This window comes from Hordeum vulgare, chromosome 4H (genome assembly GCF_904849725.1).
Source record: "Hordeum vulgare subsp. vulgare chromosome 4H, MorexV3_pseudomolecules_assembly, whole genome shotgun sequence".
Taxonomy (NCBI): domain Eukaryota; kingdom Viridiplantae; phylum Streptophyta; class Magnoliopsida; order Poales; family Poaceae; genus Hordeum; species Hordeum vulgare.
This window is the reverse complement of record NC_058521.1, coordinates 604,361,167-604,386,266: the sequence shown is the minus strand read 5'-3', so window position 1 is coordinate 604,386,266 and position 25,100 is coordinate 604,361,167. Positions and strand designations below refer to the sequence as shown.

General features: G+C 46.3%; 1 protein-coding gene across 1 annotated transcript; it reads left to right on the top strand.

Moving 5' to 3' along the window:
- The first annotated feature begins 251 nt into the window (after nt 1–251).
- Nucleotides 252–24,211, top strand: LOC123450914 (DJ-1 protein homolog E-like). Its single transcript, XM_045127950.1, has 4 exons — nt 252–642; nt 22,684–22,952; nt 23,049–23,417; nt 23,514–24,211. Exons 1-4 carry the CDS (start codon nt 252–254, stop codon nt 24,066–24,068), a joined length of 1,584 nt encoding a protein of 527 aa, XP_044983885.1. The 3' UTR covers nt 24,069–24,211.
- Nucleotides 24,212–25,100: the final 889 nt, after the last annotated feature.

Here is a 25,100-nt window from a genome sequence, read left to right as displayed (position 1 = left end):
AAGCCGATTTAGTCGAATCTGGTTACAGAGTCCCCTTCGGCAAGATCAACATCTTCATCGGCATGATTGGGACGCCCGTGCCTGAGCGGGACACCTCCACCGACATCATCGAGCCGGCCAGGTACGTCCTCCCCATCACACGACGGGACAGAAGTCGCCATGCCTTCGTCGGTTTTACGCAGGGAAACGACGTACAAGACGAACTGGCGGCCCAGGAGATCACCGCCGTCAATTCTGACGGTGTGTCATCTATGGGCGAGACAGATTCAATCCATCCTCTTCAGGAAGGACAACTTGGAGGGCTGTCATTGGCAATGGACTCCGAGATCCTCGAGAGATCCCATCGACAAATCGCCATCTATATGGCGGGGTCGGCACAGCCTCAGCAAAACCCGGCCGGCAACAACGAAACCGGTGGGACGTCGAAACCCCCAGCACAAGCCATGGCGGAGTTAGCGGCGGAGGTCGCCAGCCTTATGGCGACCGCTGTCACGTCCGAGAATCAAGAGTCTATCAACGCCGAGCTAGCAAAGCTGCGGGAGGCCATGGCAAACGCACAGCGGGACATGGAAGCAGAAGCCGCCAGGGTAGAGACGCAGCAGGCTGCAATCGCAGCGGAGACGGAGCGGTTGAACACCGAAGGCTGGCGGCTCGAGAGACAGCAGCACGCGTCCGACGCCGTTCACCAAAGGAGGCACCATAGACGTATCCCGGCCGACTTACATCCAAATCGACTCTTCGACACTCCGCGCACCCCCGGGGCAGGTCCTGGTCGACCTTTACAAACTGTTCCAAGGGGAGGTCCGGCTCCACCACCTAACCCGTCGCTGCCTCAACCGATGGATGCCCATGCGACCCGGTTCCAGACGCCACGAGGTCACTGATACGCCTCCAACGTATCTATAATTTTTGATGGTTTCATGCTATTATCTTGCCAAACTTTGGATGTTTTGTATGCCTTTTATATATTTTTTGGGACTAACTTATTAACTCAGTGCCAAGTGCCAGTTCCTGTTTTTTCGTGTTTTTGACCCTTTTCAGAGGAGGATTTTAAACAGATTCCAAACGGAATAAAACTTCCGAAAAGATTTTTTTCCGGAACAAAAGATATGCAGAAAGCTTCGGAACCAAGGCACGGAGTCCCGGGGGAGGCCACAAGCCCCCATGGCGCAGCCAGGGGGCCCGCGCCTCCCAGTCTGGTGGGCTCCCTGGGCCTCCCCTGCCCTAGCTCCCTCGCCTATAAATTCCTTAAAATCCCTAAAAAATAGAGAGATCCACGAAAATACTTTTCCACCGCCACAAGCTTCTGTCTCCGCAAGATCCCATCTGGGGCACGTTCTGGTGCCCTGCCGAAGGGGAGATTTGGATACGGAGGGCTTCTTCATCAACACCATGACCTCTCCGATGATGCGTGAGTAGTTCACCATAGACCTACGGGTCCATAGCTAGTAGCTAGATGGATTCTTCTCTCTCTTGGATCTTCAATACAAAGTTCTCCATGATCTTCATGGAGATCTATCCGATGTAATCTTCTTTTGCGGTGTGTTTGTCGAGATCCGATGAATTGTGGATTGATGATCAGATTATCTATGAAACTTATTTGAGTTTCTTCTGATCTCTCTTATGCATGATTTCATATCCTTGTAATTCTCTTCGAGTTGTGGGTTTTGTTTGGCCAACTTGATCAATGGTTCTTGCAATGGGAGAAGTTCTTGGTTTTGGGTTCATACCGTGCGGTGACCTCACCCAGTGACAGAAGGGGTAGCGAGGCACGCATCGTGTTGTTTCCATCAAGGGTAAAAAGATGGGGTTTACATCATTGGTTTGAGTTTATCCCTCTACATCATGTCATCTTGCTTAAGGCGTTACTCTGTTCGTCATGAACTCAACACACTAGATGCATATTGGATAGCGGTCGATGTGTGGAGTAATAGTAGTAGATGTAGAAAGTATTGGTCTACTTGTCTCGGACGTGATGCCTATATGTATGATCATTGCCTTAGATATTGTCATGACTTTGCGCGGTTCTATCAATTGCTCGACAGTAATTTGTTCACCCACTGTAATATTTGCTATTTTGAGAGAAGCCTCTAGTGAACAATAGCCCCCGGGTCTACTTCACACCATATTTTCAGCCTTACCCTTTTACTTCGTTGCACTTTCCGCCTTCAGATCTCACTTTGCAATCAATCTTGAAGGGATTGACAACCCCTTTCTAGGGTTGGGTGCAAGCTCTTTTGTCTTTGCGCAGGTACTCTGGACATGACGAGATTCTCTTACTGGATTGATACCTTGGTTCTCAAACTGAGCGAAATACTTACTGCTCCTGTGCTGCATCACCCTTTCCTCTTCAAGGGAAAAACCAACGCAAGCCAAGTCTCCGTCAACGTGCCAATTTCTGGCATTGTTGTTTGAGAAGTAGCAGAAGGATTTCTGGCGCCGTTGCCGGGGAGGATCAAGTCAAGAACTCATCCAAGTAAGTGTCGCAAACTCATCTCTTGCATGTACTTTTTTGCCTCTCGTTTTCCTCTCCCCCACTTCTGAAAAACAAAAATTTACAAAAATATTTGCCTTTTTTGTTTGCCTTTCCTTTGCTTGTGTGCTATGTGCCTTCAATATGCTTGCATCTTCGCTTGCTGAGAATTTAGTGATATGGATCCTCATCCACTTGCTAATCTCTTTAAGAGATCCAATTATGTTGATCCAATTGCTAGTGAGTTGAGTACACTTGACTTTCTCTATGGAGTTTTGCTTGAGATGCGTGAATCTGAAAATGGTGATGAAGAAATTTATGAAGTGATTCACGAGGGCTCCTTGAATGAAAAGCATGATTGCAATGGTTCACTATGAATTCTATTAATGGCAATCATGCTAAAAATATGCAAAACCCTAAGCTTGGGGGTGCTAGTTTTGCTATGTCCACTACTTGTTGCAATGATCATGATTGGGGTAATGATTTTTCTTTTGATCTTGAAAATTTGTTTAAGCCTCATGATGAATATGATGTTTGCAATAAGATTGAAAGTGGGTTTGGAGAAGTCATGACTTTGCATGCATGTGGATCATGAAAATTATATCCTTTGGGATAGCTATATTGTTGAATTTTAATATGATCCCACATGTAATTGCTATGAGAGAGGAAAATATTGTGGTAGAAACTTTCATTTTACCAAATTACCTCTAGTTATGTTGAGATTGCTATTGTCTGTTTCTTCTTCCTTGCATTTGGTAACTATTGTTTGTCTTGCCAATTTTTTTCCTATAAAATGCCTATGCATAGGAAGTATGTTAGACTTATATGTGATTTTCACATGCTTTATGATGCTCCGTTGTGCTTCAATTCTTGTCTTTTGTGTGAGCATCATTGAATTATCAAATACCTAGCTAAGGGTGTTAAACAATAGCGCTTGTTGGGAGGCAACCCAATGAATTTATCTTTGCTTTTTTGATTTATATTTTGTTGGGTCCACACCATCATAATTCTGTTATGATTGTGTCTTTTGTGTTTCTTTTTGTGTTTAAGCCAAGCAAAACCTTTATGACTAGTCTTGGTGATGGTTGTTTGATCCTGCTGGAAAAAGACAGAAACTTTTCGCTCACGAGCTTATTTTTCATTTTTATGCAGAAAGAGATTTTGAGTTGATTCTTTTTGCTGCTGGTTGATATGCCTTTTTTCCAGGCAGCCGTAATTTTTCAGAATTTGTGAGGTAACAGAAGTATACTAAGTATACAGATTGCTACAGACTGGTCTGTTTTTGACAGATTCTGTTTTTGTTGAGTTGGTTGCTTGTTTTGATGAAACTATGGATAGTATCGGGGGGTACTAGCCATGGAAAAGTGAGAATACAGTAATCTAACACCAATATAAATATAAATCAAGATTGCTACAGTACCTAAATAGGTGGTAGTTTGTTTTCTTGTGCTAATGATATCACGAGTTTCTGTTTAAGTTTTGTGTTGTGAAGTTTTCAAGTTTTGGGTGATGTTCTCATGGACAAAGGGATAAAGAGTGGAAAGAGCTAAAGCTTGGAGATTCCCAAGGAATCCCAAGACAAATTCAAGGACACCAAAAATCCTAAGCTTGGGGATGCCCCGGGAAGGCATCCCCTCTTTCGTCTTCGATCCATCGGTAACACTACTTGGAGCTATATTTTTATTCACCACATGATATGTGTTTTGCTTGGAGCGTCTTGTATCGTAGGAGTCTTTTCTTTTTATTGTGTCACAATCATCCTTGCTTCACACCTTTTGAGATAGACATGCACTCATAGTGAATTTGCTAGAATGCTCATTGTGCTTCACTTATATCCTTTGAGCCTAGATAATTTTGCTCTATGTGCTTCACTTAGATCTTTTAGAGCACGGCGGTGCGTGACTTGGTAGTTGGTTTGTTCTATGAAAGTAGTCCCAAATGTGATAGGTGCCCAAAGAGGATACAAAAACCTCCATCTTCATGTGCATTGGGTAGAAAGATAAGTTTTATTCCTCTCAATTAGTATTGAGACGTGGATTTGGTAATATTAAAGAGTTATGTTAGTAGGGTGCTGTGAATCTAGAAATACTTGTGTTGAAGTTAGTGATTCCCGTAACATGCACGTATGGTGAACCGCTATGCTAGGAAGTCGGAGCATAATTGATCTATTGATTGTCATCCTTTGTGTTCCGGTCGGGATCGCGCGATGGTTAACACCTACCAACCATTCCCCTAGGAGTATGCATTTAGCAATTTGTTTCGATTACTAATAAAAAATTTCACAATAAGTATGTGAGTTCTTCATGACTAATGTGAGTCCATGGTATAGATGCACTTTCACCTGCCACCATTGCTAGGCTCTCTAGTGCCGCGCAACTTTCGCCGGTGCACAAACCCACCATATGCCTTCCTCAAAATAGCCACCATACCTACCTACTATGGCATTTCCATAGCCATTCCGAGATATATTGCCGTGCAACTCCCACCGTTCCGTCTCATGACTTGTGCCATCACTCTCATATTTCCATTGCATGATCGTAAGATAGCTAGCGAGATGTTTCAACATCATACGCCAAGCTAGATCGTTGCACATCCCGGTACACTGTCGGAGGCATTTCCTATGGAGTCATCATCGTTCTAAGCTTTGAGCTGTGAGTAAATAAAAGTGTGATGATCATAATTATTAGAGCATTGTCCCATGTGAGGAAATAAAAAAAGAGGCCAAAGTTGCCGACATAAAAAAAGAGGCCAAAGATCCCAAATAAAAAATAAAAAAAAAGAGAGAAAAAGAGAGAAGGGACAATGCTACTATCTTTTTCCACACTTGTGCTTCATAATAGCACCATGTTCTTCATGATTGAGAGCTTCTTGCTTTGTCACCACCATATACTAGTGGGAATCTTTATTATATAACTTGGCTTGTATATTCCAAGGATGGGCTTCCTCAAATTTCCCTAGGTCTTCGGGAGCAAGCAAGTTGGATGCACACCCACTAGTTCTCCTTTTGAGCTTTCACATACTTATAGCTCTCATGCATCCTTTGTATGGCAATCCCTACTCATTCACATTGATATCTATTAATGGGCATCTCCATAACCCTTTGATACGCCGAGTCAATGTGACCATCTCCTCCTTTTTTGTCTCACAACCACCACCACACTCTATTCCACCTATAGTGCTATATCCATGGCTCACGCTCATGTATTGTGGGATAGTTGAAAAAGGTTTGAGAAAGTAAGAGTGCGAAAACAATTACTTGGCCAATACCGGGGTTGTGCATGATTTAAATTAGTTGTGTGGGGATGATGGAGCATAGCCAGAGTATATGATTTTGTAGGGATAACTTTCTTTGGCCTTGTTATTTCGAAAGTTCATGATTACCTTGCTAGTTTGCTTGAGGTATTATTGTTTTCATGTCAACAACAAACTATTGTTTTGAATCTTATGGATCTGAACATTCTTGTCACATGAAAGAATTTACAAATGACAACTGTGCTAGGTAGCATTCCACATCAAAAATTCAGTCTTTATCACTTCCCTACTGGAGAACGAGCAGGAGTAAAGCTTGGGGATGCTTAATGCGTCTCCAACGTATCTATAAATTTTTTATGGTTTCATGCTATTATCCTGTCAAACTTTGGATGTTTTGTATGCCTTTTATATCTTTTTTGGGACTAACTTATTAACTCAGTGCCAAGTGCCAGTTCCTGTTTTTTCCGTGTTTTTGACCCTTTCCAGAGGAGGATTTTGAACGGAGTCCAAACGGAATAAAACTTCCGAAATGGTTTTTTTCAGAAGAGAAGATACACACAAAGCTTGGGAACAAAGGCAGGGAGTCCCGGGGGAGGCCACAAGCCCCCATGGCGCGGCCAGGGGGCGCGTCTCCCAGGCTTGTGGGCTCCTTGGGCCTCCCCTGCCCTAGCTCCTTCGCCTATAAATTCCCTAAAATCCCTAAAAAATAGAGAGATCCACGAAAATATTTTTCCGCCGCCACAAGCTTGTGTCTCCGCAAGATCCCATCTGGGGCACGTTTTGGTGCCCTATCGGAGGGGGATTCGGATACGGAGGTCTTCTTCATCAACACCATGACCTCTCTGATGATGCGTGAGTAGTTCACCATAGACCTACGGGTCCATAGCTAGTAGCTAGATGGCTTCTTATCTCTCTTGGATCTTCAATACAAAGTTCTCCATGATCTTCATGGAGATCTATCCGATGTAATCTTCTGTTGCGGTGTGTTTGTCGAGATCCGATGAATTGTGGATTGATGATCAGATTATCTATGAATCTTATTTGAGTTTCTTCTGATCACTCTTATGCATGATTTCATATCCTTGTAATTCTCTTCGAGTTGTGGGTTTTGTTTGGCTAACTTGATCTATGATTCTTGCAATGGGAGAAGTGCTTGGTTTTGGGTTCATACCATGCGGTGACCTCACCCAGTGACAGAAGGGGTAGCAAGGCACGCATCTTGTTGTTGCCATCAAGGGTAAAAAGATGGGGTTTACATCATTGGTTTGAGTTTATCCCTCTACATCATGTCATCTTGCTTAAGGCGTTACTCTGTTCGTCATGAACTCAATACGCTAGATGCATGCTGGATAGCGGTCGATGTGTGGAGTAATAGTAGTAGATGTAGGAAGTATCGGTCTACTTGTCTCGGACGTGATGCCTATATGTATGATCATTGCCTTAGATATCATCATGACTTCGCGCGGTTCTATCAATTGCTCGACAGTAATTTGTTCACCCACCGTAATATTTGCTATTTTGGGAGAAGCCTCTATTGAACACTATGGCCTCGGGGTCTACTTCACACCATATTTTCAGCCTTACTCTTTTACTTCGTTGCACTTTCCGCCTTCAGATCTCACTTTGCAATCAATCTTGAAGGGATTGACAACCCCTTTATAGCGTTGGGTGCAAGCTCTTTTGTGTTTGTGCAGGTACTCTGGACTTGACGAGATTCTCCTACTGGATTGATACCTTGGTTCTCAAACTGAGGGAAATACTTACTGCTCCTGTGCTGCATCACCCTTTCCTCTTCAAGGGAAAAACCAACGCAAGCCAAGTCTCCGTCAACGTGCCAATTTCTGGCGCTGTTGTTTGAGAAGTAGCAGTCACTTCTCGAATCCCGTGGATAATGTGTTGGCGGCAACCCGCCACCTGGAGTCCCTTCCGATTTATGGAAACTCCCCGGCCGAGATAGAAGCCAGAAACGCCATCGAGATGCTAAATACGGTCGTGGTCCAACACACGCAGTATTCTCATAACCTCGATCGGTTGCACTCCACGCCTCAGGCGAGCCACACTAGAAGTCACCACGAGGACTTACCCGCAGTAACCAGCGGGCCACGGCGATTCCCTCAAAATAACCCACTCGGGATGCCCGACACGCGAGCCCAAGACATCATGGATGCGGCACGAGCTACGCGTCATATAGAAACAGCAGCCGCGGCGGGGCCGGTCTATCCGGCTTACACCTCGACACCTCCCGCACCCTTGGACGCCAAAGGCAAGCACATCGGAGTATCGTGTCTCGCACCGGTTCTGCGCAATGAGCGGATGCCAAAGGACTTCAAAGGGCCCCGAAAGGTCCCTAATTACTCGTCGGATCTCGAATCAGGGTCATGGATCGAGAGTTACGAACTTGCGATGGACATGGTCGATGTAAATGAGGCGGTTTGCGCCAAGTATTTCACTATGATGCTCGAGGGGACGGCGCACGCGTGGTTGAAAACTTACCGCCTAACTCCATCAACACCTGGGCAGAGCTAAAAGAGCGCTTCATCAAGAATTTTAGAGGAACTTGCAAACGCCCGATGACCATCGTCGACCTGCAGCGTTGCGTCTAGCGGCCGGATGAGTCGGCCCATCACTGGACTCGGCGAGTCGCGAAGGTGATTCATTCATCAGAAGGCATCTCGGTGGCTCAGGCAGTCTTGATCCTGGAGAAGAACTGCCATTACGAACCTTTGGTACTAAAGCTAGGGCGACTTAAGAGGAAAGTACAGGACATGGGCGAATTAATGGATACCCTCACTAGGTATGCTGAGTCGGATGACACCAAGGATCCTGGGGAGGACGACGACAAAGTTAGTACCGCAAGGAAGGGAAAGTTATCAAAGGGCCACTCTCAGTTTCAGGGTCGGGGCAACCACCACCATGGTGGGCACGGCAAAAGAAGACAACAGGAAAGTCCTACGGAAATCCACGCCAGAAGAAGCGGGGCTTCAGTGGGAAGAAACCACACAATTATCACGAGATGCTCAAAGGCCCCTGTCCGCAGCATGCCACGGCGGAGGGACCGGCGACTCACTCTTGGGAGGATTGCAACGTGATGCAGGAATTCCGGGCCGAGGCGCTCAGAAGAGGTCAAGGCGGTGACCAGGGACAGCGACAGGAGCAACCCGGCACATCCGAGTCAAGCCAGATCCCGTTCGGCGGTTTTCCTAACCCGGGACCATAGGGCGGGTCGCAGCCCAACACTCGACAGTACCAAGTTCACAACCAGCGGTACAACCCGCCAGGAGTGTTTCAGCAACCGCCCTCACAAGGGGATCTCCAGCGACATGAAGATCGGGGCGGCTTTCAGAATAACCCTAAGCAACTAAACAACGGGCAATACCACGTGTTCACCACTAGCACCTGCAAGTGGGATCAGAAGGTGAAACATAGAACCTTCAGCGTGGTCGAGCCGGCGCTCCCCCGATACCTTCACTGGTCTGAACAACCCATAACCTGGAGGAGGGAGCACCACCCACCCCGAGTAGATAACCCTGGCGACTTGGCTTTGGTCGTGGCTCCCCAAGTCGGGGGTTACACTCTTTCCAAAGTCCTCATGGATGGAGGCAGCAACATTAACATCTTATACTTTGATACCTTCCGACGGATGAATCTCTTGGAGAAAGACTTGATGCCATCATCCACGGTCTTCCACGGTATCGTCCCCGGTAAGTCGGAATATCCAATTGGGTGGATTAAACTTAACGTGGCATTTGGCACAGAGTCCAACTATAGGAGCGAGTCTCTCATGTTCGAGGTGGTCAAGATCAAGAGCCCCTACCATGTGTTGTTTGGAAGGCCCGCATACGATCGATTCATGGCCTGCCCATGTTATGTTTATCTCAAACTCGATGCCCGGCCCCAAGGGACCTATCACCATCAATGGAGACAGGAAGATAGCTCAAGAATGTGAAGAAGGAGATGCAGCTTACGCCGAGTCGGCTTGCGCGGCCGAAGAGCTCAAGTTTCACCAAGCTAATATTGACCCGGCTAACATGACGCCTCTTAAAAGGCCAACCATCGACTCTGGGCCGCCCCTCAAGTTTAAACCGGCGGACGATACCAAGGTCATAGACTTCACGCCTGGCGACTCCACCAAGCAGTTCACTGTTGGGGCGGGTCTGGATTCCAAATAGGAAAGCGCGCTCATCGAATTCATCTGTGGGAATCAGGACATCTTCGCATGGGAACCTTCTGATATGCCAGGTGTACCGAGAGAATTCGCTGAGCACCATCTTAATACTGACCCTAAAGTTAAGCTAGTTCGGCAGTATCTTCGCAGGTTTAATGAAGAGCGTTGTAAGGAGATCGGAGAGCAAGTCGCCCGGCTCTTGGCCGCGGATTTATCATCGAGGTTTTCCATCCTGAATGGTTGGCTAACCCGGTCCTGGTGCTAAAAAAGAACGGTACTTTCTGCATGTGCATTGACTACACTGACCTCAACAGAGCCTATCTGAAGGATCCCTTCGCCCTTCCCCGCATTGATCAAATTATTGATTCAACAGCGGGTTGTGACCGTTTGTGTTTCCTGGATGCGTACTCAGGATACCATCAGATCAAGATGGTAGTGGCGGATCAGGAGAAGACATCCTTTATAACCTCTTTCGGAGCTTTCTATTACGTCTCTATGCCGTTCGGACTCAAGAGTGCGGGGGCGACTTATCAACCATGCATACAAATTTGTTTGCACAACCAGATCGGTCGTAATGTCCACGCTTATGTGGACGACATCATGGTCAGATCTCGACAGAAGGAGTCTCTCTTGGGGGATCTAACGGGAACTTTTGACAATCTACGCGTCTACCAGATGAGGCTTAATCCACCAAGTGTGTGTTTGGTGTTCCTGCAGGGAAGTTACTAGGCTTTTTGGTATCGGAGTGTGGCATTGAAGCTAACCCGGACAAGATTGAAGCTATTACTTCGCTGAAGAAACCGGCTAACATTAACCAAGTCCAGCGCATGGCGGGTCGAATCGCAGCTTTGAGCCGCTTTATAAGTTGCCTCAGGGAGAAGGCCATCCCTCCATATAAGTTGCTCAAGAAAACTGATCGGTTCGTATGGACGGATGAGGCCAACGAAGCCTTTGAAGCCTTGAAGTGACAATTAGTTAACCTGCCAGTATTGGCGGCTCCGACGGATAAGGAACCAATGCTCCTGTACATTGCGTCCAATTCCAAGGCAGTTAGCGTGGCGGTGGTTTTCGAACGGAAGGAAGAAGGAAAGGAGTATCTGGTCCAGCGACCGGTGTATTTTATCAGCGAGGTCCTAACCCTCTCCAAGCAACATTACCCGCAGTGGCAAAAGCTGGTTTTTGGGGTGTTTATGGCGAGTCGGAAGCTAAAGCACTACTTCCACGAACATCCAATTATGGTCGTCAGTTCCGCCCCCCCCCCCCCCCCTCGGTGACATCATACTGAATCGAGAGGCAACCGAAGGGATTGCTAAGTGGGCCATCGAGTTAGGGCCCCATCATGTGCGGTATACGCCTCGGACGGCCATCAAATCTCAAGCACTCGTGGACTTCATCAACGATTGGACCGAGTTGCAAATCCCATAGGATAGGCCCGATTATACTTATTGGACCATCTATTTCGATGGATCCACGCAATTGGAAGATTCGGGGGCCGGCGTGGTGATAACTTCGCCTCAAGGTGACAAGTTTTGCTATGTCCTTCATCTTTGTTTCCATGTACCAATAATGCATCACAATATGAAGCTTTGCTCCATGGTTTGCGACTCGCCAAAGAGATGAACCTCACGTGAGTGAGATGTCTGGGCGACTCGGATTTGGTGGCACAACAGATTTCTGGCACCTGGGATTCACGAGACCCCTTGATGGCGTCTTACAGACGAGCTCTGTCAGATGTGGCGGGTCACTTCCATGGTTATCAAGTGGGTCACATCGACCGGTGGCTTAATGAAGCAGCGGACGCTCTTTCACGTCTCAGTTCACAACGTAAGCCGGTTCCCCCCATTGTCTTTTTGGATATATTATATAACCCCTCGGTGAGACTTCCTTCATAGGAAGACTTAGCGGTGCCGGACCCCGAGTCTCAACTCGTGGCGGCTCTTCATGCTACTCTGGACTGGGCGGCTCCTTATATGGCGTATCTCACCAGAGGCGAGTTACCTGCCGATGAATTATTGGCTCGCCAAATCGTCCGTCAGTGTAAATCCATGGTCATACACAATGGCGAGTTGCACAAACGAAGCATCTCACGGGTATTTCAAAGATGCCTCTCTCCTGAAGAAGGATGTATGATCCTCAATGAGATTCACGCTGGCGACTGTGGTCATCATGTTGGGTCACGATCTTTGGTTTCTAAAGCCTTCAGACATGGGTTCTATCGGCTGACGGCTCACGCAGATGCAGAGGAGATCGTTCGCTGATGTGATGGCTGCCAAAAATTTGGACGTCAAATCCACTCGTGTCGGCTCACGAATTGCGGATGATACCAATCACTTGGCCATTTGAAGTCTGGGGGCTTGATATGGTTGGCCCTTTCAATATGTCATCCACTAAAAAGACTCACCTATTGGTAGCGGTTGACAAGTTTACCAAGCGGGTTCAGGCAGAGCCCGTTAGTAGCTGTGATGCAGACACAGCCGTCAAATTCTTGAAGAAACTGATTTTCAGATTTGCATATCCTCATAGTATCATTACTGACAATGGTACTAATCTATCCAAAGGTGCAATGCAAGATTTTTGTTCACGAGAGCATATTCGGCTTGACGTTTTCGCGGTTGCACATCCCTAGTCCAATGGGCAGGCGGAAAGGGCGAATCGGGAAATATTGCGGGGATTAAGCCTCGGCTCATGGTACCTTTGGAACGTACTCCAGGGTGTTGGGTGGAGGAGTTGCCTTCAGTATTGTGGAGCATCAGGACAACTCCAAATCGCTCCACGGGCTTTACTCCTCTCTTTCTCGTCTACGGGGCAAAGGCGGTGTTACCAAGTGACATCAGACACGATTCACCGCGAGTCGCCGCCTATGTGGAACAGGACAACGAGCTGGCATGACAAGACTCATTGGACGCTTTGGAAGAGGAACGTGACTTGGCCGCGTCACGCTCGGCGATCTACCAACAAGACTTACGACGCTACCACAGCCGCCGGGTCAAGAGCCGGACTTTCCAAGAGGGCGACGTGGTGCTCCGTTTGATTCAAGATCACACTGGTATGCACAAACTATCACCTCTGTAGGAAGGACCGTTTGTCATCAGTAAGATTCTTTGAAATGGCTCATACTACTTGGTGGATCTTCGCCCAGATCGGCCAACTACAGAGGTTGAGAAAACTCGCTCCTGGAACATAGCCCACCTGCGGCCTTACTACACTTAGAGCCATGGGCTCCTTTTTTCCAATTTTCAGTAAATTGTAATTCATTATTTATGAAAGCAATAAAGCCGGCACCCACGAACTTCGGGGTCCTTTGCCGTTTCAGCTCTTGAAAGCATGAATCTTTATTGTTCTATAAGTCGTCCAAACATGGACGCTATCAAGGCCAAAGAGCATAAGTCGCCATGTTGCACTTATTTCAAAACTGGGCCTCGGTAAAGCCAAAGAGGACCAGTCGCTGATACATCTCAAACGTATCTATAATTTTTTATGGTTTCATGTTATTATCTTGTCAACCTTGGATGTTTTATATACCTTTTATATCTTTTTTGGGACTAAATTACTAATTCAGTGCCAAGTGTCAGTTCCTGTTTTTTCTGTGTTTTTTACTCTTTTCAGATCTGATTTTGGAACGGAGTCCAAACGGAATAAAATCCCCGAAATAAATTTTTCCAGAACGGAAGAAGATCGGGAGACTTGAGGGACAAGGCAGGGGGGCCACAGGGAGCCCACAAGCCCTGTTGCCGCGGCCAGGGGCGCTCGCGGCAACCAAGCTTGTGGCCTCCCTGGCGCTCCCCTGCCCTAGCTCTTTGGCCTATAAATTCCCTAAAAATCCAGAAAAAATCAGGGCATCCACGAAAACACTTTTCTTCCGCCGCAAGCTTCCGTTTCCGCGAGATCTCATCTGGAGACCCTTCCCGGTGCCCTGCCGGAGGGGACTTTGGAGTTGGAGGGCTTCTACATCAACATCATCGCCTCTCCAATGACTCGTGAGTAGTCTACTTCAGACCTACGGGTCCGTAGTTAGTAGCAAGATGGCTTCTTCTCTCTCTTGGATCTTCAATACAAAGTTCTCCATGATTTTCATGGAGATCTATCCGATGTAATCCTCTTTGGCGGTGTGTTTGTCGAGATCCGATGAATTCTGGATTTGTGATCAGATTATCTATGAATTATATTTGAGTCTTTGCTAATTTCTTATATGCATGATTTGATATCCTTGTAAGTCTCTCCGAGTCTTGGGTTTTGTTTGGCCAACTAGATCTATGATTCTTGCAATGGGATAAGTGATTGGTTTTGGGTTCATACCGTGTGGTGACCTTTGCCAGTGACAGAAGGGGCAGCAAGGCACGCCTCGTGTTGTTGCCATCAAGGGTAACAAGATGGGCTTTTATCGTAGATATGAGATTGTCCATCTACATCATGTCATCTTGCTTAAGTCGTTACTCTGTTCTCATGAACTTAATACACTAGATGCATGCTGGATAGCGGTCGACGTGTGGAGTAATAGTAGTAGATGCAGAAAGTATCGGTCTACTTGTTTTGGACGTGATGCCTATAGATATAATCATTGCCTTAGATAACGTCACGACTTTGCGTGTTTCTATCAATTGCTTGACAGTAATTCGTTCACCCACCATCTACTTGCTTTAATGAGAGAAGCCACTAGTGAACACTACGCCCCGGGTCTATTCCCAACTATCGTTTCCACTTTCACGTTTACTTTGCTTTGTTTACTCTTTGCTTTCAGTTCTCACTTTGCAAACAATCTATAAGGGATTGACAACCCCTTCATAGCGTTGGGTGCAAGCTCTTTGTGTTTGTGCAGGTACTTGAACTCTCCTCCTACTGGATTGATACCTTGGTTCTCAAACTGAGGGAAATACATACCGCCGCTGTGCTACATCACCCTTTCCTCTTCAAGGGAACACCAACGCAAGGCTCCAAGGCCGCGAGGAAACCCTTTGCATATTTGCTAAGGAAGTCCCTATAGGCGTAGCCGTAGCAGCAGGATTCCTGGCGTTGCCAGGGAAGGTCTGTTGTCGCAGTAGCAGAAGGATTTCTGGCGCGGTTGCCGGGGAAGGAGAGATCAAGTCAAGATCTATCCAAGTAAGTGTCACAAACTCATCTCTTGCATTTACCTTTTTTGCCAGTTGCCTCTCGTTTTCCTCTCCCCCACTTCACATTTGCCGTTTTCATTTGCCTTTTTTGTTTGGCTTTTTCGTTCGCCTTTCCTTTGCTTGTGTGCTATGTGCCTTCAATATGCTTGCATCTTCACTTGCTGAAAATCTAGTGATATGGATCCTCATCCACTTGCTAACCTCTTTAAGATATCCACTTATGTGGAACAAATTGCTAGTGAATTGAGTGCACTTGACTATCTTTATGGAGTTTTGCTTGAGATGCGTGAATCCGAAAATCGTGATGAAGAAACTTATGAAGTGATTCACGAGGGCTCCTTGAATGAAAAGCATGATTGCAATGGTTTCACTATAAATCCTATTAGTGACAATCATGCTAAAAATATGCAAAACCCTAAGCTTGGGGATGCTAGTTTTGCTATGTCCCCTACTTGTTGCAATAATCATGATTGGGGTGATGATCTTTCTTATGATCTTGAAAATTTGTTCAAGCCTCATGATGATAATGATATTTGCAATAATATTGAAAGTGGGATTGGAGAAGTCATGACTTTTGTTGATGATAATCCCACTATTTTTGAAGAGCGTCAGCTTTGCGTGCATGTGGATCATGAAAAAAATATCCTATGGGATAGCTATATTGTTGAATTTGAATATGATCCCACATGTAATTGCTATGAGAGAGGAAAATGGTGTGGTAGAAACTTTCATGTTACCAAATTACCTCTCGTCATGTTGAGATTGCTATTGTGTCTTTCTTCTTCCTTGCATATGGCAACTATTGGTTGTCTTGACAATCTGTTTTCCTATAAAATGCCTATGCATAGGAAGTATGTTAGACTTAGATGTGATTTGCACATGCTTTATGATGCTCTCGTTGCGCTTCAACTCTTGTCTTTTGTGTGAGCATCATTGATGCCTAGCTAAGGGCGTTAAACAATAGCGCTTGTTGGGAGGCAACCCAACGAAACTATCCTTTTTCTTTCTGTTTTGTGTTTTCCACACTTTCATAATTCTGTTATGATTGTGTTCTTTGTGTTTCTTTTTGCGTTTGTGCCAAGTAAAACCGTTATGATTAGTCTTGGGGATGATCGTTTGGTCATGCTGGAAAAGACAGAAACTTTCTGCTCACGAAAAGAATTTTTTTTTTCTGTAAGAGCTTTTGAGTTGATTCTTTTTGCTGCTGATTGCTACGCAAATTCTTCAGACTGTCGTAATTTTTCAGAATTTTTTAAGTACCATAAGTATACGAAGTATACATATTGCTACAGACTGGTCTGCTGTTAACAGATTATGTTTTTGTTGAGTTGGTTGCTTATTTTGATGAAACTATGGATAGTATCGGGGGGTATTAGCCATGGAAGATTGAAAATACGGTAACCAACATCAACATAAGTAGAATTTAAATTTGCTACAGTACCTAAGGAAGTGGTGGTTTGCTTTCTTGTACTAATGTTATCACGAGTTTCTGTTTAAGTTTCGTGTTGTGATGTTTTCAAGTTTTGGGTGAAGTTCTTATGGACAAATAGATAAAGAGTGGCAAGAGCTCAAGCTTGGGGATTCCCAAGGCACCCCAAGTTGATTCAAGGATGTCGTAAAATCCTAAGCTTGGGGATTCCCGGGAAGACATCCCCTCTTTCGTCTTCAATCCATCGGTAACGTTACTTGGGGCTATATTTTTATTCACCACATGTTATGTGTTTTGCCTGGAGCGTCTTGTATCGTAGGAGTCTTTTATTTTTGTTGTGTCACAATCTTCCTTGCTGCACACCTAGAGAGAGAGAGACATGCACTCACCGTGATTTTGTCGAGCTTCACTTATATCCTTTGGTTAGACAATTCAGCTCACATGTGCTTCACTTATATCTTTTGAGCTAGTTGATTTTGCTCTATGTGCTTCACTTATATCTTTTAGAGAACGGAAGCGCGTGGCTTGGTAGTTGATCTATGCTATGAAAGTAGTCTCAAAAGGGGTAGTTATCCAAAGGGATATGAAAACTTCCATCTTCATGTGCATTGAATAGTTAGAGAAGTTTGATTCCTCTCAATTAGTTTTGAGATGTGGTATGGTAATATTTAAGTTATGTTAGTGGGGTGTTGTGGATCTAGAAATACTTGTGTTAAAGTTAGTGATTCCCGTAGCATGCACGTATGGTGAACCGTTATGTGATGAAGTCTGAGCATGATTAGCCTATTGATTGTCATCCTTTGTGTAGTGGTCGGGATCGCGCGATGGTTTATACCTACCAACCCTTCCCCTAGGAGTATGCGTTGAACGCTTTGTTTCGATTACTACTAAAACTTTTGCAACAAGTATATGAGTTCTTCATGACTAATGTTGAGTCCATGGTTTAGATGCAACTTTCACCTTCCACCATCACTATCTTCTTTAGTGTCGTGCAACTTTCGCCGGTGCATAAACCAACCATTAGCGTCCCTCAAAACAACCACCATACCTACCTACTATGGCTTTTTCAAAGCTATTCCGAGATATATTGCCATGCAACTACCACCATGACATGTGCCACTACATTGCCATTGCATGATCGTAAGATAGCTAGCATGATGTTTCCATTTATGTCTATGCCATGCTAGATCATTGTCACGGTACACTACCAAAGGCGTTCCATATAGAGTCATCATTGCTCTAAGTTTTGAGTTGAAAGTGTGATGATCATCATTGATGGAGCATTGTCCCATGTGAGGAAATAAAAGAGGCCAGCGAAGCCCATATACAAAAAGAGGCCAAAGATGCCCACCAAAAAATTATAAAAAAAGAGGCCAAAGAGCCCACAAAAAATGATGAGAGAAAAAGAGAGAAGGGACAATGCTACTATCATTCCACACTTGTGCTTATTAAGCACCATGGTCTTCATGATTGAGAATCTCTCGTTTTGTCACCACCATATAGCTAGTGGGAAATTTTCATTATATAACTTGGCTTGTATATTCCAATGATAGGCTTCCTTAAAATTGCCTTAGGTCTTCGTGAGCAAGCAAGTTGGATGCACACGCACTAGTTTTCTTTAAGAGCTTTCACATACTCTTAGCTCTAGTGCATCATTTGTATGGCAATCCCTACTCATTCACATTGATATCTATTGATGAGCATCTCCATAGCTCATTGATATGCCTAGTTAACGTGACCATCTTCTCCTTGTTTGTCTTGCAACCTCCACCACATTCCATTCCACTTATAGTGCTAAAATCATGGCTCACGCTCATGTATTGCGTGAGAGTTGAAAAGGTTTGAGAAAGTAAAGGTGTGAAAACAATTACTTGGCCAATACTGGGGTTGTGCATGATTTAAATTCGTTGTGCAAGGATGATAGAGCATAGCCAGACTATATGATTTTTTAGGGATAACTTTCTTTTGGCCTTGTTATTTTGAAAGTTCAAGATTACCTCGCTAGTTTGCTTGAATTATTGTTGTCTCCACGTCAATAGCAAACTATTGTTTTGAATCTAATGGATCTAAACATTCACGTCACATAAGAGGAGTTACAAAGGACATCTATGCTAGGTAGCATGAAAGCATCAAAAATTCATTCTTTATCACTTCCCTACTCGAGGACGAGCAGGAGTTAAGCTTGGGGATGCTTGATATGTCTCAAACGTATCTATAATTTTTGATGGTTTCATGCTGTTATCTTTTCAACTTTGGATGTTTTATATACCTTTTATATCTTTTTTGGGACTAACTTACTATTTCAGTGCCAGTTCCTATTTTTTCTGTGTTTTTGACTCTTTACAAATCTGATTTTGGAACAGAGTCCAAACGGAATAAAATACCCGAAATAAATTTTCCAGAACGGAAGAAGATCGGGAGACTTGAGGGCCAAGGCAGGGAGCCCACAAGTCCTGTTGCCGCGGCCAAGGGGGGGCCCGCGGCAACCAAGCTTGTGGCCTCCCTGGCGCTCCCCTGCCCTAGCTCTTTGGCCTATAAATTCCCTAAAAATCCAGAAAAAATCAGGGCATCCACGAAAACACTTTTCCGCCGCCGCAAGCTTCCGTTTCCGCGAGATCTCATCTGGAGACCCTTCCCGGTGCACTGCCGAAGGGGACTTTGGAGTTGGAGGGCTTCTGCATCAACATCATCGCCTCTCCAATGACTCGTGAGTAGTCTACTTCAGACCTACGGGTCCGTAGTTAGTAGCTAGATGGCTTCTTCTCTCTCTTGGATCTTCAATACAAAATTCTCCATGATCTTCATGGAGATCAATCCGATGTAATCCTCTTTGGCGGTGTGTTTGTCGAGATCCGATGAATTGTGGATTTGTGATCAGATTATCTATGAATTATATTTGAGTCTTTGTTGATTTCTTATATGCATGATTTGATATCCTTGTAAGTCTCTCTGTGTCTTGGGTTTTGTTTGGCCAACTAGATCTATGATTCTTGCAATGGCAGAAGTGCTTGGTTTTGGGTTCATACTGTGTGGTGACCTTTCCCAGTGACAGAAGGGGCAGCAAGGCACGCATCGTGTTGTTGCCATCAAGGGTAACAAGATGGGCTTTTATTGTAGATATGAGATTGTCCATCTAGATCATGCCATCTTGCTTAAGGCGTTACTCTGTTCTCATGAACTTAATACACTAGATGCATGCTGGATAGCGGTCGACGTGTGGAGTAATAGTAGTAGATGCAGAAAGTATCGGTCTACTTGTTTTGGACGTGATGCCTATAGATATAATCATTGCCTTAGATAACGTCACGACTTTGCACAGTTCTATCAATTGCTCGACAGTAATTCGTTCACCCACCGTCTACTTGCTTTCATGAGAGAAGCCACTGGTGAACACTACGGCCCCCGGGTCTATTCACAACTATCGTTTCCACTTTCACGTTTACTTTGCTTTGTTTACTCTTTGCTTTCAGTTCTCACTTTGCAAACAATCTATAAGGGATTGACAACCCCTTCATAGCGTTGGGTGCAAGCTCTTTGTGTTTGTGCAGGTACTTGAACTCTCCTCCTACTGGATTGATACCTTGGTTCTCAAATTAAGGGAAATACTTATCGCCGCTATGCTACATCACCCTTTCCTCTTCAAGGGAACACCAACGCAAGGCTCCAAGGCCGCGGGGAAACCCTTTGCATATTTGCTTAGGAAGTCCCTATAGGCGTAGCCGTAGCAGCAATATTCCTGGCGTTGCCAGGGAAGGTCTGTTGTCGCAGTAGCAGTTGCCGCGTGCATGGTTCAAACATAGGCGCCTCATATGATTTTGAGAATTAAGCCGGCTTACTTGGGGGCTACAAGTCCCCAAGTCGTTTCGCAGTAAGAGCGTACTCGGTTTTGTGATCCTATGCCCGTTTTTTCCTAAATCATAGGTCACTTGGGGGCTTCCACTCACCGAGTTCGGCCTGAATACCCTCTTGGCTAGCGAAAATTTATCACATTACAAATGGTTATACTGGACTATGTGTTGAACAAGTCGCCAGATGGACCTATGTACTCTGGACGTGTCAATCCATCATTTGGACCCTGAACTCTCCTTGGTTAAAACATAAAAGGTACCGGCCCTTGTCACACATGGAGAATAATGAAACCATTGGTTCATTGAACCTGCTTCACTGAAGCTTGACTCGCGCCTGATGAGCTGATTTAAACAATAAGGCTTTTTGCAAAGACCTTCTAAGGATAACACTAGAGTTTTGCAAACTCGTCTTGTCCTGTCGTAGCTCATTGAGGCGACAAAATTTTATTTTTTTGATGGCACGACCACAAGGTCCCATACTATTTTTGAGTCGGCCTCTCTTTATAACTCGCCATGACTCATTGGGCTAGTTTTTAACTATTATTTGCCATAGCCCAGGGGGCAGGTTTATTTTGGCCATAACCCAGGTGGCTGGTCTATTCTTTGCCATAAACTCACTGAGTCGGCTTATATTTTTCCTAACACACAGGATGAAGACTTTTATGCCAAATTGTGACATTTCCTTGATTATCAAAGTTAAAGGCGATTCACGCATAGACTCAAGGAATAAATGGTTCATGAAAGGTCAAATCAAAAGGCACTAGTGGCCAAATTGTTTCTCCACGACATCTAACAAGCTATTACATGGCTCCCATGGCCAAGACGGGCGTCATCCCCCAGTGAAGAAAGGATCAGGTTGTCTTTTTAAGGTCACACTTACACCTTGGGAAGACTCAAGCCGCCTCCGAGTCACCTTGTCTTGAGCTCTCTCCAACTTCAATTTGTAAGTCGCCCAGTTTCCAGTTACACTTGGATAGGGCGACGAACTCGTCTTCATCATCAAGGAAGAGGGATAGATCCATGTCAAGGTCAAAAGGATTCTTGGGCCGACGAGGAACCAAGCTAGCAATTTCGTACGAGGGGAAGTCACCTTCTTGTTCTTCTCATCATATGCGGCTTGGTATTTATTCAAATCCAAGCCGGCTACCAGCTGAGTCGCCGGGAAGCGGGATTCCTTGATCACCCGGTGGTAGTCCTCCTCGGTGAACTCCGACCCGTCGTCCTTTAGTTCAGGGTAGCCAGCGGCTATTTCTTCTAGTTTGAGCTCTGGGGCATAGGCTAAACACCGGCTTAGGGTGTTCAGGACTCCCTTCCGGCTGGATGAACTTTTTCAGTTCCTCTATTTGGGGAGGCAACATGGACAGATAGCTAAGCATGTTCTTGATGGTTTTAACTGGCTCCTTGCTACCCATCACCGCCTTAATCGTCAGCACGCCCCCGGTATATAGCTGCTCGGTGAAGGTATATATAGCCTTTAGCTTCAACACGCAGTCATCTTCTCCGGCGCCGCCACGACACGAGAGTGGTCAGGCGAGAGAAAGTGTGTCGTTTCGCGAGAGACAGAGAGACGAGGTTCGGTTCCACGAGGCTGGACGGGTGGGTCGTTTCCCGACGATTTCAACGCGGTTTGGGAGGGAACTAATTCCGACCGGGTCTAACCGAAGGTTGTTATAACTTGTAAGCCAAACCGGGATCCGATCCCAACCGGAGTGAAACCCACGGGGATCGGTGGGGTTTCGACCCGATCCCGGCGGGGGTGGGGATAACCGAACATAGCCTGAGGGAACAATTTGACGATTTAGCGTCACATTAATCCAGATAACAGTGGAAGACTTATTTATCCGTTTAAACTCGTAGGTCCTAAAGCTTCTGTGGTATTTATTTATTTGAACTGAAAAAACGGTTCGATCTATTCGTATATATTTAATCATGCATATAATACAAGGAACATCAGAAATACTAAATGAGTAATGCGGTGTTGTATGTGGTGACTTGTCAATCTTGAAGCTGGGTGACTATGGCCCTGTTTCTTTAAAAAGTTCTAAGACTTTTTTTAGTCACAACTAAAAAGTTTCTAGTCCCTATCCGTTTCTTTCCAAGGACTAAACATGGACTAGAGGTCATTAAATGACATGCAAAAAGACCATGTTGCCCCTAGTAATATATACTAGAAATTATTAAATGATATGCTAAAAGTAGGGGCACTGTTGGAAAAAGTGGCAAAAAAGTCCCAAAAAGTCCCTTTCATAGGGACTTCTTCCTTTAGTCCCAAATACCCTCTTTTAGTCCCTAAAAGTCCCTCATGTTTCTTTCACATCTCCCCTAATAATAAAGCACGTAGTGCTTCTGTCGTCTGCTGCGGTAACTTTGCAAAAAGGCCCCTGTATTTTCCTATATTCAACCCGCAGTCCAAATCGAATCTGTACGAGGGGGAAAAACTCGCTGCCTCGCGGTACTCCGCCGCCGCCTCCGCCCACCTCCAGCCACGCACCGCGTGCCGCCGGCCACCTCCTGCCATGCCCCGCCCTCCCCCGCCTCACTGCGCGTCGCCGGGCATCTAAACAACGCCCCCGTGCCCCCACCTTCGACCCTCACCAACCACCGCCCTCTCTACCATCATCGGGCGCCACCAGCGACCACCCACCCACCCACTCGCGCCGATCTCGGCGACCCACGCGCACCTGAGATTCGGCGCCCCCAGCCGCCAGCCTAGGATCTCCCGAGCCCCAACCGCCATGCTCTTCTTCCCTGTTCTCCGCGTCAAGATCGACAGTGCCGGTGCCCACGCTGCATTCCGGGGCGGAGGCGCTGCTGCGGCGGCTGCGCCACTCCAATCTGGGCGTGGTATGGGCGGTCGCGCTCGTCGGGGCGGTCGCGGGCTGAGCTGCGCAGGCCGGCCGTGCTCACGTGCCACAGCCAGGTCCTGCTCGCCGCTGCGGGCGCCATGGGCGGCGTCCGGTGCACCGCCTTCTTCAGCCTGCGGCCCCTGGTGGAGCTGGCCGGCGAGACCTGGGTCGAGCCCGATCCCTTCAGCCTCTGCGTCGCCGATGGCCACGTCCTAACCGCCATCGCGCAGCTCCTACGTGCCATGGGCGCGCGAGTCCACGGCGGGCGCGGCCAGGGCGTCCTCTTCCTCTGCGTCGTGAGCTAGCCACATCTCCCCCCCCCCCTCCCCTCCGTTCTTGAAACATCTGGAATTACTAATTGTGGTGTGATGAACTGATGATCGACACAACAGGACTACGTGGAAAACTACGAGGCGAACGTGCCCTTCCGCGCGCTGGACGCCGTGGGATGCCGCCTGGAGGCGGCGTGCCCGACGAAGCGCAAGGGCGAGGCGTGCGTCACGGTGATCTACGAAGACGTCGCCGGCGCAGCCCCCGGCACGGTGAGCGACGAGAAGCGCGAGCATAACTTCGCGATGACCGTGGACTGGGCCGACATTGACGTCGACGACTACGAGTGCGTGGTCGTGCCCAACGGCCGGTCGCCGGAGCTGCTGGTGACCAAAGAGGAGGCGGTGGCGCTGGTGGCGAAGTTCGCCGCCAAGGGGGAGGTGGTCGGCAGCATCAACCAGGGCCACCTCGTCCTCGCCGCGGCGGGGCTCCTCAAGGGCAAGAGGTGCGCGGGCAGAGTGCCCATGAGGGTGATCTCCAACCTCACCGGCGCGGTGGGCGTGGAGCCTGAAGGGGCGGTCACCGACGGGAAGCTCGTGACGGCGGCGAGCTGGCCGGACCTTGCCGAGTTCATAGCTCACCTCGTGGATCTCTTGGGCATCACCGTCTCCTTCTGAATCTGAAGATGCAATGCATCTTCTCCTCCGTCTGTAATAACTTGAGTGTGAACACTGATCACTGTCACACTCTGCAGAGTTCAGATATTGTCCACGAGCTGTTATTAATGACGCGAATGGCCATATGGTTCCTGTTAATGAACTCGTTTTGCTTGCGGCAGTTTTATTTGGAAAAGATGCCCCCATCTAAACTGCAAGATCTTTAGTTGGCTAGCACCAGAATAACGCATATGGATTTGATCACCAGGAAAGGCCTACAAGATCAGTTTTTTGATTTGATGTCTCTGTCACGAGGAGGGAAATACAACAGAGGCAAGTTTACAATAATGTGCATATTTCCTTTGATGTGGATGTCCTTGAAGAGTGGTGGATCGGATCTAGGAGCATTCTGCAGTAAAATATACGGTGTGGTTTTGGTTCCCTGTGTGTGCTAACTGTATGAAGGTTATAGAAGCAGAGAACACCTTCTGATTTTGGTTCCCTGTGTGTGCTAACTGTATGAAGGTTATAGAAGCAGAGAACACCTTCTGATTTTGGTTCCCTGTGTGTGCTAACTGTATGAAGGTTATAGAAGCAGAGAAACACCAGGGTGTTCGCTAACACCAACCAACAGAGAAAGAAAGAGGAACTGGACTCTCGAATTAGTTCTAACTTGCAACTTTGATCATTGGCTGGAGGAGCAGGTGTTGTATCCATTTTTTCTATTCTATATGATACTGGAATCACAATTGTTATCCAATTCCATTTCTTGGCTGTTGTGCAAAAATTCAGAGAAAAATGATTGTTGGATGAAAAACCGGTGTAGTTTGTGGCAAATGTCTATGTTGTAGCTGTAGTCATAAGACATGTAACAATGTCTTCCGTTGCAACGCACGGGCTTTTGTGTTAGTAGGACTAAAAGGGACTTTTTTTGTCCCTACATCAAAAAGTCTCTGAAAAAGAAACACCCCCTATATGACTTTTCGTAGACTTGTGTACGCGCTCGTGGTGATTAAAAAAATGTTTCAAACACATGGGCCAGACGACGCGTGT

Bases quoted from the DNA above. Each gene is read 5' to 3' on its own strand.
- LOC123450914 (XM_045127950.1), top strand. From the start codon at position 252: ATGGGCGAGACAGATTCAATCCATCCTCTTCAGGAAGGACAACTTGGA. The intron at 22,953-23,048 runs GCACCTGAGATT...CAAGATCGACAG, and splicing joins CCGATCTCGGCGACCCACGC to TGCCGGTGCCCACGCTGCAT. The intron at 23,418-23,513 runs GTGAGCTAGCCA...TCGACACAACAG, and splicing joins GCGTCCTCTTCCTCTGCGTC to GACTACGTGGAAAACTACGA.